The sequence below is a fragment of the Cervus elaphus genome, chromosome 21, assembly GCF_910594005.1.
Source record: "Cervus elaphus chromosome 21, mCerEla1.1, whole genome shotgun sequence".
In the NCBI taxonomy this organism is placed as follows: domain Eukaryota; kingdom Metazoa; phylum Chordata; class Mammalia; order Artiodactyla; family Cervidae; genus Cervus; species Cervus elaphus.
The window spans coordinates 12,840,581-12,852,847 of NC_057835.1; the positions used below are offsets into that span (position 1 = coordinate 12,840,581).

Here is a 12,267-nt window from a genome sequence, read left to right on the forward strand (position 1 = left end):
ATCCTTCCCCGATCGTCCTGCAGTTGTCTTACCAGCCAAGTCCAGAGAGGAGGGCCACCACTTCTCCTCCACGAGAGCCCTTCCTCACGGGATCAGCAACAGAGACACCTCTGATACTACCAGGGGTCCTGTTGCCAGCGTCCTCTGTCTCCACTTTCCACATTTTTGAGGATTCAAGGAAATAAACAGTGCCCTGTCTCCCACCCCCCTGTCTCCAATTCTCTCTGTGTCTCTCTCTCACACACACAATCAATCTTGAAGAGCTCAGGATTATTTTTTTAATTAATTTATTATTATTATTTTGGCCGCACTATGCGGTGTGTGAGGTCTCAGTTCCCTGACCAGGCATTGACTCCACACAGCCAGCACTGGAAAGCACAGAGTCTTAACCACTGGACCGGGAAGGAAGTCCAAGGAAGGCGTATTCAGAGTCAAGGTACAGAACTATTAAAATCCAGGAGCTGTACACTCAGGGCACAAGCCGTCCTGGTAGGAAATGAACTCCTCGTCTCTGGGCGGATGCAAGTCAAGGCTGAGCACCCATGTCCCTGGGATGCATAGAGAGGGTCCATTACTAGATTTGGCAGTTGGAAAGCAGTGGACTACTTTGTCTTGAATATATCTTCTAACTCTGAATCTTAAAAAAGCTGCCCCAATGTTATGACTTTATTTAGTAGCAGAAAGACCTACCTGTCCCCTAACTGAATTTGATAGTGATTTTAGTTAGATCAATAAAGGTAACTCAAATGTTGGGATGCCTGTGACATGTCAGCCACTATGGTCAGTGTTTTAAGAATATTAATTCTCTTAATTCTTATTATTTTTTATCTCCTTCTCCAGATGAGGAAATTAAGCCTCATATAAGTACATTGCTTAAGTTTATTGAGATTTGGAAATTAAGTAATTTATATACCAAATGAATTTATATACTATATACCAATTTATATAATGTATATACCATATATAGCATTATATGGTATACAATTTATACTATATATACCATTACATGGTATATTATTTATGCCATATACACTGTTACATGGTATATTATTTATACCATATTACTGTTACTTGGTATACAATTTATACCATACATACCATTATACGGTATATAATTTATATACCATATACCAATTTGGATACATAATCCTGTTAGGTAGTACAGTTGTTCAGATTCTCCCGGGGGGGAAAAAAATGGAAATACTCCACTTCACATCTCCCATCCCCTCTGTTATCCTAATTTATGTCCAAATGCAGACACGCTTCAAACCTCTCTCACCAAAATGTCCCCAAAATAGATGACTCACCAATGTCCAGCTTTTAAATTTGATGTTTTGTTCTCTCCTATCCCACTTTAACTGAGTAGCTAAAAATCACCATCACCATTACTATCAGCAGCATCTTGGTGGTGAACGTTTACCTCAGAGACCCACTAACTAACTCAGAACTTGGTGGTTCTCTAACTAACTTGAGAACTTGGTGGTTCTCAAACCGCCTGGACCGTCATATCAAAGTCGCAGAAAGGGCTTTGAAAACGCTTGCTCCTCAGCACCAACCACAGAGGTGCTCACCCGACTGCAGGCCAGTGGAGGCGGGTGCACTTGGGAACAAGCTGTGTGAACCGCACCACAGGTGACGTGAGCTAACACGGCTGAATCCCAGAACCCCCGGGCTGGTGAGGCCGCGTCATCTCACGGATGGGGCAGCAGAGGCTGGAACGGGAGGCTGGTCTGTCCCAGCTGGAGCACAGGGCAGCAGGGAAGTGTAAGAGCCCGCGGAGAGCCCAGAGGAGCCTGAACTCTGGCTGCCTGTCTCATAAACCAAGAATGAGAATCATGGACTTAAACAAGAGGCAGGTCGTGTTTTCCCTCCGCCTCTCAGAGCCGGGAAGAGAAACGCAGGCTGCTTTCTTCTTTAACTAGCATCCAGTGAGCAGTGCAGGTGTCTGAGAGGTGGGTGCCGGCTGGAGGTTTTTTTTTTTTTTTTTTTTGGTGTTAACTAGAGCATTTTATTAGTTAGAATGGTTTTTAAAGACTTGCAAGCTTTTTGTTTTTTTTAAGATTTTTTTTCTTTATTTTTTTCATTTATTTTTATTAGTTGGAGGCTAATTACTTTACAATATTGCAGGGACTTTTGCCATACACCGACATGAATCAGCCATGGATCCACACGTGCTCCCCATCCCGAACCCCTCCCACCTCCCCTCCCCCATCCCATCCCTCTGGGTCATCCCAGTGCACCAGCCCGGAGCACTTGTCTCATGCATCCAGCCTGGGCTGGTGATCTGTTTCACCCTAGATAATATACATGTTTCGATGCTGTTCTCTCGAAACATCCCACCCTCGCCTTCTCCCACAGAGTTCAAAATTCTGTTCTGTACATCTGTGTCTCTTTTTCTGTTTTGCATATAGGGCTTTCATTACCATCTTTCTAAATTCCATATATATGCATTAATATACTGTATTGCTATTTATCTTTCTGGCTTACTTCACTCTGTATAATGGGCTCCAGTTTTATCCATCTCATTAGAACTGATTCAAATGAATTCTTTTTAATGGCTGAGTAATATTCCATTGTGTATATGTACCACAGCTTCCTTATCCATTCGTCTGCTGATGGGCATCTAGGTTGCTTCCATGTCCTGGCTATTATAAATAGTGCTGCGATGAACATTGGGGTGCACGTGTCTCTTTCAAATCTGGTTTCCTCGGTATATATGCCCAGAAGTGGGATTGCTGGGTCATATGGCAGTTTTATTTCCAGTTTTTTAAGGAATCTCCACACTGTTCTCCATAGCAGCTGTACTAGTTTGCATTCCCACCAACAGTGTAAGAGGGTTCCCTTTTCTCCACACCCTCTCCAGCATTTATTGCTTATAGACTTTTGGATAGCAGCCATCCTGACTGGCGCGTAATGGTACCTCATTGTGGTTTTGATTTGCATTTCTCTGATAATGAGTGATGTTGAGCATCTTTTCATGTGTTTGTTACAGCTGGGGATTTGAAATCACTTTGCTGATCCCACAGGCCAGCTTCAGTTACAATGCCAGGAGCTTCAGGCCACGCAAGGGTCACTGAACCCCACTTCCCAGTGGCTTCAGCTACTTATTGAGGTACAAGTAGGCTCATGAATGTAGGTCTGGAAGTCTCATGAGTTTTCACTAATAATTATCAGTGGAAACAAAGCCATTTCAGGGTGGGAGGTTGGAGGGGGTGGGAACCTTGCTGGGGAGGAGGGGACAAGGGAGCAGGGAGACTCTTCCAGAAATTAAGTGCCTTCCCAGACAGCAGGAAGAGGATTCTGCTCCTGGTCACGAGCAGATCCAGCCAAAGCTTCACAAGTTAAAATTCCAGGTCTGCCCACCAGACAAGACTGAGAAACATATCTGCCTGCTGGTTGATGTGTGTCTTGAAGAAAAGCTTAACTTGCAGCATTTCGAGGTCACTGTTCAAACCCACATAATTCACAGATCAGGGTTACACTGAAGGGGAAGGTTGGCAAGCTGCTAGCCAGAAATGTCATGGAAAATAAAGGATCATGTGGGCTTATGGCTCCATGGAACAAAATAATTATTCCGTATATGATCCTACGGAAAATGAAATCAACATTTCCAGCTTGAAAAACCCTATGGTCTGGTGAGTAATTGGACACCTGGGGAAATTGTGGTGTCCTCAGAAAAGACATTTAGTTTAAAGAGGCAGAAGTCATCCTGGATTTGAATTGCAGGGTTTCTAAATATAGGCTGACATAGAGACATATACAGACACACCTCAGAGCTATTGCAGGTCTGGCTCCAGACCACCACAATAAAGCGAATATTGCAATAAAGTGAGTCACATGAATTTTTGGTTTCCCAGTGCATATAAAAGTTATGTTCACATTGTTCTGTAGTTTACTAAGTGTGGAATAGCATTACGTCTAAAAAAACAATGTGCGTACCTTACTTTAAAAGTACTTTAATATGCTAACCATCATCTGAGTCTTCAGTGAGCTGTAATCTTTTTACAACAGTAACATCAAAGATCACTGATCACAGATCACCATAACAAATGTAATAATAATGAAAGAACCTGACATATTTCAAGAATTACCAAAATGTGACATAGAGACCCAAAGTGAGCAAAAGCTGCTGGAAAAATGGCACCGATAGATTTGCTTGATGCAGGGTTGCCACAAACCTTCCATTTGTAAAAAAAAAAACACAGCATCTGCAAAAACACAACTAAGTGAAGTACAGTAAAACGAGGTGTGACTGTGCATGCGTGTCTCTAAACACGGCGTGCATGCGTGTCTCTAAACACGGCATGCGTGCATGTGCACTCAGTTGCTAGGTCATGTCCAACTCTTTTGTGACCTCATGGACTGTAGCCCACGAGGCTCCTCTGTCCATGGGATTCTCCAGGCAAGAATACTGGAGTGGGTTGTCATTTCCTCCTCCAGGGGATCTTCCCGACCCAGGGATCGAACTCACATCTCTTGGGTCTCCCGCACTGGCAGGCAGATTCTTTACCTGCTGAGCCACCTGGGAAGCCCTCTAAACACTACTCAGCCTGCAAAGCCTGGACTAAGTCTCTCCTCTTCTAGACAGCCCTCCCTGGCCGTCAAGTCCCCTTGGCATCTTCCTCCTTTGCAGTCAAGTCTCCCAAGGCCTCAGACCCTCATGCCGTCTTGTGTATCAAGCCTGGTACGCAGCAGAACCCCACACATGTTTGGATGTGTCACAAGCTGGGTGACCAGGAACCGCTGGTCTAAATTCTCTGAGCCTCGGTTTCTCCGTCTGTAAAAATGGAGCTTGAAATACTTCCCCTGAAGACAGCACCAAGGAGAAACGTGGTGTTGCCATGTGAAGTGGCCAGCACAGTATGTGACCTGTTGGAAGGGTCACAGTCGTCCCTCATTTTGTAAATATCACCTTCCAAATGACGGTGGTCCCCTCATGCCTGCTGCTTCCCACAGCATTCCCCGTGCTGTGCATACTAGCTTCAGCAACCCTCAAATTTTACAGACCACAGGTCGTGCAAGAGGGAGGAGGCTCTGCCCCCCACTGTCACCTTACCTCCTTGGACCTGCACGAGGATGAAGCCATCGCAACAGGAATCACGGTCACAGGCGAGGAGACAGAAGAGATGGACCTCGGTCAGACTGGCTCCTGAGGCTGAGAAGGCGACGGGGCTGTACATTCCAGAGAGTGCACTTTGGAAACCAGTTTGTTCAAATCTTTTCTGACCTGTGATGGTGAACTCCTGGCCTGGGAGGAAAGCAGAAATATAAACTTTTTCAAACTCTAAAAGGAACGCAAACTGTGCTGGTCACACGACAGTGGACCCTCTGACAACAACAGGTGCAGAGTTCAGTCCAGAGAGATGCCCTCTGTGTCATAAAACCCCTGGACCTCCCGTGGGTGCAGAGCATGGAGACGTGGCCCCAAATCAGCGGACCCGGACAAACGCCCACCGCACCTTGGCGGGTCTGCAGGGGAGATGTGGAGAGCAGGCATTTATTATGGTTTTATCACCAGTAAATATCTTCTGAGCTCTAACTGTATACACAGACAGCAGACCACACGCTTTGCCCAGACAACCTCATTTCAGGCTCAGCGCTCTGGAGTTGGGGTCGGCCTGCTCTGCCAGCACGTGCGTTTCTGTAACACAATGACGTGCACACGTGGTGCATAGGCAGGTTGTCTGCTGTGATGCTGAGTCGCCCTGGTTGACCTGCAGTGTCCCCAGCGTGTCCCTGCTCTGTGCCATCAAACCACAGGCCAGTGCGGCACTTACACACGCAGCCAAAGACAGCAAGCTGCAGACACACAGCGCTACGCGATACCCAGCAGCCCACAGGCTGCTTCTTGCCTCAGACGGGCCAGTTATTTTTAGAGCATCCTTTTGCAAATATGAGGTTTTTTATCAGATATATATATACACATATATTTCACTATAGCCAAAATGTCTGTTCTATTATTATGTCCATTTTACATTTGAGGAAAGAGAGCCTTAGCAAGTGAGCAGTCTGGCCTAGGTTTACACAGTTCGTCGGTGGCAAAAAGAACACCAGAGCCTGTGCTGTAGGTCACCCTGACCTCCCAGTGGCCTAGCAGGTCACCAGGTCTTAACCAACTCACACACCTAAAGTTGGGGGAGACCTTACAGTCGAGAGTGCAAGCTTCACAACCAGACAGACCCAAGTGCAAACCTTCGCAGCACCCTGGGCATGTGAGTTCTTAGGTCCTCAGAATCTCAGCTTCCCCTCCTGTAACCAGGCATGTAACCCTTGCAGATGATGTTGAGTGGATGAAAAGATAGACTGGACATTAAAAGGTTGAGCCATGAACCTGGCCCTTAGCTGACACTCAGTGGATATATTACAGGTGTCCAAAAAAGCCAGCATCTTTTCCTCTAAGCCCTGGCTCACTCAGCCCCTGCTGCCTGACTGACCTCTAACTGCCAGGCCCATCATGCACAAAAGCCCAGCTTAACTTAAAGAGCCCATGTCCCAGTTTTATTGGGTTAGAATTCACCTCTCACCCTCAATCTCTCTTACACTCTCTCTGTGCCTCTACTAAGGCTCTGCCATCCTTCACCCAGTGGTTAAGCCACTTGGGACAGCAACTGCTCCCACACCAGCTGTGATTCCTGGACCCAGTCCTGCTGTCAGAGGCGGGAGTCACCAGACATGTGTGACTCCTCGAATATCAATTCCAGTTCGTCAGAGTCATGTTGCAATAGCCACATTCCAAGTGCCCAGTGGCCACGCAGCTACCGGCTGTCAGGCTGGACAGCAGACTTATGGAACATTTCCACGCCTGCAGAGAGGGCTGCCCGGACGGTAGGGCCACGTCTCAGCTCACAGGGCATCCTCCACACAGCCCTGCCCTGAGGTGTGGGCACGTGGGCCCCTCCCCATCCTCCGTTCCGACATCTGAGGGAAGTTCCTTCACTGAGCACCCAAAGCAGTTCATGTCCATTTTTCTTTTCCTTTTTAAGTTGTCATGAAATATACATAATGGACAATTTACCATTTTAAACATTTTTAAGTGTACAGTTCAAAGGCAAAAAGGTACATTCACAGGATCTGCAGCATCACCACCATCTACCTCCAGAATGTTTTTCATCCTCCCAACTGAAACTCTGTCCTCATCAAACACTGTCTCTGCATCCCACTACCCCCAGCTCCTAGTAACCACTGTTCCACTTTCTCATGAATGTGTCTCTTCTAGGTACCTTACGTCCACGTTTACCCCAATGTCCTGTTTCATTTTCGTCAAGGCACTGATCACCCTCTGAAGTGCTCTTGTTGCTGGATCAATTCCTCTATCAGCTGTGATTCTGATTTTGATCAGATGCGCATCCACAGCACCTGCTGAAGTGCGTACCCTACTGCGGGCTCTGGGTAAACACATATGGGGTGTGCCGTGTTGGGTTCACCCACACGGTGGTCGAGTCCTGAGCAATGGAGCAGGTTTGGGAGATCCTCCCGAGCTGGGGGAGGCAGGGCCTGAAGTCTTGGGTCCCCTGGATGGAGTGTGACCAGATGCTTCCTGTTTCTAGGCCTCCTCTGTGAAAGGAGGGCTAGACAATCTCCAAGGAACCCTCAGGCCCTGACTCCCTTTTACTCTGAAAAAGCATGTGGTTCCTCCTCCATGGTCAAGACCACGGGCTTGGGCAGAGGATGGCCCTGAAGGACAAGCCAAGTTGTAGCATCTTCCAGGTCACCTAAGCTCCAGCATGTGGACAGACATGCTGACTACCTACTGGGCACCATGGAGTTTTCGAGAGACCTTCAGAAACTGTATCCTTTCTACCTCAGCTGTGGCACTGTATTCCCACTTTTACAGAAAGTAAAATAAAGAAGGCATTCCTGATCAAAGAACTAGTACATTGGGGGTGAGTCTAAACCCAGATCAAGTTTACCCCCACCTCCCTTCTCTTTCCATTACACCACAATCCAGAATGGCTGGGTCTGTGCATTTTCTGCTTGAAAAAATAAAAAGCAAAACAAAACAAAAAAGGGCAAAAAACAGTTCTGTCCTTGATTCAGTTTGGCAGCAAAGAAGCTTCACAATTTCCCTCGCAATTTTCCTCCAAAGTATAAACTTTCAGGAGATGAGGAGAAAAAAATAACAAATACTTAAAAAGAAATAAAATTGCATTAAAAAATGATAAAAGGCCAAAGCAGAGTTTTCAAGAACATTTTTGAGAGGGGTTACTAGTTTTATTTGGGTTTTCTGTTTCAGAAAATGATCTCTGTGCTCTGTTATTTTTCAAAACGGGTAGTAAAAATAATTGGAATAAACACTGGGGCAGAAATTCTAAAACCCTGGCCAGAGATCAGAGAAAACAGAACCCTGCTGGACTCCCTCCTCCCAGGGGAGCTCTCATTTAAGACAGGGTGGAGGTATTAGGTGAAAGAAGAGCCAGAGACCGAAGGACATGGTCGCTTGTCCCTGCCATGGACCAAGCCTGCTACCGGGGTCAGCTGAGGCACTGGACCCGGGCAGACCGAGCCTCCCTGCAAGTGCCAGCTGCTCGCAGAGTAAGTCTGTGGCTGCTGGTGGCCAGGCTGCCTGCCCAGAGCCATGGACCTAGGGGAGTGACACGCTTGCCACCTTCATTCCAACCCCCTAGTCCTCGCTCAGGCTCCCTGCCCTGTCTTCCTGTCCAGAGCCACAGCCTTGGGTCTTTGGGAAACCATTGGCAAGAGTGAAAAGAATCGTAGAAACCTCCACTTGCTCTTGCTCTTCACCACATGCCTCAGGCTGTTTTAAAGGCATTACATCATTCTAAAGCACCCTCTTTCCCACCTCCCAACAACCTCGGTCCACCTGCAGCTCCTGTTTGACTAATGCAGGCCCAGCAGCCTGTGATGCCAAGGAACCTGCCCAAGATCACAGAGTTGGCGGCATCAGGGCCCAGGTCAACCCATCAGGTGGGCTCCAGCACCTCACCCTTAACTGCAGGAAGTGAGGCCAGGGAGCCCTGACTAGCAAAGGTATCACAGCTCACGGGCAGAGCCTAGTCGTGGCCCCGCGGACAGGGCAGAAGTGTGCATGCCATAGGATTCTTGGGAGAGGCCCATCGCTCCTCCCACACGTGCTACAGTGACCAAGAAGTATCGCCCTGTCCCCCTCGGTGAGGCCGCATGGGGGATTCAGACACACTTAGGCTCAAACGCAGATCCCCAATTTCTAGCAATACATAAGCCCTTGGGCCACTTTCTTAATCACTTTGAGCCCCAATTTCCTCATCTGTAAAACAGGGATTATGATACCCTTTTCACCTTCCTTCGAGAATCTCTGTGAGGGGAGGAATGAAAGGATGTCTGGAGAAGTGAGCCATAAACTATAAATTATGAGATACCCTTGCTACTCAAAATGCGGTCCATGAACCAGCAGCTTTGGCACCCCTGAGAAGTTATTTGAAAGGCAGAATCTTGGCCTTACCTTGAGTTATTGAGCAAGAATACTGGAGTGGGTTGACATTTCCTACGCCAGGGGATCTTCCCAACCCAGGGATCGAACCCATGTCTCTTATGTCTCTCGCATTGGCAAACAGGTTCTTTACAACTAGCACTACCTGGGACGGGCCAGTGGTACTGCGCGTGCGCACTACAGCCGGAGGCGCTCCTGATTGCAGGGCGGGGAAAGACAAGTGCGTGGAGGTCTGGACTGATTATGAGAGAGAGAGGAGAGCAGAGAGGAAAGCAGGTGGGGTGGAGGTCCCTGAGACGGAGGGCCGGTACCAGCAGCTGCAGGGAGCTCCAGGCCCATGGCCCTGCTAGGAACGCCCCGGTATCACAGGCAGACTCAGGGGTCTGCAGGGGGCACAAGGGTAGACTCAGCTGACTTTGCCTGCAGCTTTTGTGTCTGCTCTGCAACTCAGCCCTTCACCTACAGGAGGGCCTCCGCCGTCCCTTGGGGCCAGGGCAGCGTGCCTCCCCTCTAAACTCGCCCTGTGGGAAAGCAGCTCCAAACACTGAACACGTGAATCCAGTGGGCCCCTCCAGTCATCCAGATCTTCAACCTACCCTTTTTCAAATACACAGCTGGAGGGCCTCCTTCCCTGCTCCTCACTTTCACCTGACACCGAAGACTTCCAAAGCTGGTGGCCTGCGAGGTCCCCAACGCGTCTTCACCCTGAAGATGGAAAGAAGCTCCATTAACGTCCTGTGATGTTTAACATAATAATAAATTCAGCAAACATTGACCAAACTCTACCCAAAGTTAGGCTCAGGGGCTACAGAGATAAATAAGAGAGGAAACCTCCTCCTTAATTTCTCCCTTTCTACTGGAACACGCAGATAGGTAAGCAGTAAATTCCAGCCAGAGTGTTAACTGCAAAGATACATGTCATAAAAGAGGAGATAATTACCCCTGAAAAAGGAGTGCTTAATTCTTTGTGTGTGTGTGTGTGTGTGATTATCTCTTGTAACTTCTAAAACAGCTCTATCAGGTAGGTGTTATTGATATGTGCATTTTAAAATAAGGAAACCCAGGCTTAAAGAGGATGAGTAGATTGCAAAATCCACACAGCTAATTATGGAGTGGAGAGATATGAATCCCAGCTGGATTCTATTTTCCAAACAATCACTGGGCGACACTGCCAATTTAGGTGTTCTGGGGAGAGGGCAATCAGGAGTGGTTAATTCTATTGAGAAACGGAAGCTAGAAAACTTTCCCAGGAAAAGTGAATCCAGGTGGGGTTCTGATGTATAAATAAGAGTTTGTCAGGGGGAAACAAGAGATTTTAAGCAGAGGACATGGTGGAGGTGGAGACCTGGGATCCCACAGGTGTTTCGATTAACTAGGTCCAGTGGTTCTCAGGGACTGTCTGTTACAGGGATGGGAGGCAGTTGGTGGGTGGGAGAGAGAGAGGCAGGGGCCAGCCCGTGGAAGACCTTGTTTGGCACATGGCTTGTTATGTGGTGAGGATCAGGGGAAGACTCTTTAGCTTGAAAATAAGGAGGTTAGACGTCTATAAATCGTGTCGTTCTCGTTTATCTCTGATCTCTAGTTCCAGGGCTCTTGCTGTGTGGGTTTGGTGGGGTAAATCTGTATCCATTTGTGTCTTGTTTCTAGTACTTTGCCTCTTCCAGAGTTACCCAACTTTGAGTTTCCCAGTTCAATTTTGGGAATTTGGGGAGGGCAGAAGCTAAAACAAAGGCTTTTGGAAAGCAATCACTCTCCTTGCTTTTTAGATAAAAATCAAACTCGTTGAACAGATGGTGGTATGCAGAGGGAAGAAAGGCCTTTAAGCAGGAAACATTCCGGCAGGAGGAAAGGACCTGAGTTTTAGGTCCCAGATTACAGGCACCCTGACCCATCTGCTGAAATTGCCGATACCCTACCACTTTGACGTATGGAAAGAACAATTTCATGTGGCTCTAATATTTAACTTATCTTTTCCTTTTTAAAGTTATAATCATATTTTACTTCTACAATAAGAAAGAATGCTGGAGTCTGGGACTCAGATGGTATTTGGGGCTCTGGTGTGTCCCGTGACCCAAGTTGCCCAGTGAGATGGGGGTGGGGGACAGAGGCAAGGGGCTCATCACTGCAACCCTCTTTTGATGAATCTATGAGGAAATGATGCTGCTCAGATGAATAGTCCCTATGTCAGCTTCATCCTCAGCCATCACCAGTCCCCTCCAGTTTCAATTTCCCAAAATCCTATCATTTTGAAGAAATGGAGGAAATGTGGGACCACTTGTTGATAATCTCATTCCCTCCTCTGCTCAGAGTGGTGTCGATTCAATGAGGGCATGTCTGATGTAGGACAGACACAAGACAGAACTTCCACGCGGCTGCCACGACTCACCGGATCGGAAGTCGTGCAGGCGATGTTGTCACTTGCCCAAGCATAGAAATCACAGGACACTTGTGATCCTGCTGTGGACACCGTGAGGAAGCCGCAGGCCTCGTCCAGTACACAGTCTGCAAGAACCAGGGGACAGTCAGCTACCTGTCTCTCAGCGATACAGAGGACGGACAGACACAAACGCCTACTCCCTGCCCCTCAAACACACATACACACTGGAACAGTGACTACTCGTGGAGGACTGGAGGATTATGAGGAAATTCTTGTGAAGATGAATGCTCAGTATGTGGTGATTGTTATTATTCGTCTCTGGCCTCACCCTTGAAATAGACAGCTGCATCTCCTGAGCTGGACTGAATGCTCTACAAAGAACAACTGTCCCTCAGTGCTTCTCCATTAACATCTGGCAGAGCCTCGTTCTTGGCAGGCAGTGGATGTACTATAAACTCAGAAC

At 47.5% G+C, this 12,267-nt stretch overlaps 1 protein-coding gene across 1 annotated transcript in view; it reads right to left on the reverse strand.

Annotated features, from left to right (window-relative positions):
• The window catches only part of TG (thyroglobulin), a 235,546-nt gene that overhangs the window by 171,071 nt on the left and 52,208 nt on the right, over positions 1 to 12,267 (reverse strand). The window contains exons 24-26 of the mRNA XM_043880093.1: positions 11,814 to 11,929; positions 10,024 to 10,132; positions 5,057 to 5,248 (exon numbers count right to left, since the gene is read on the reverse strand). Coding sequence (XP_043736028.1) covers positions 5,057 to 5,248; positions 10,024 to 10,132; positions 11,814 to 11,929 — 417 coding nt within the window. The remainder of the gene's footprint in view (positions 1 to 5,056; positions 5,249 to 10,023; positions 10,133 to 11,813; positions 11,930 to 12,267) is intronic.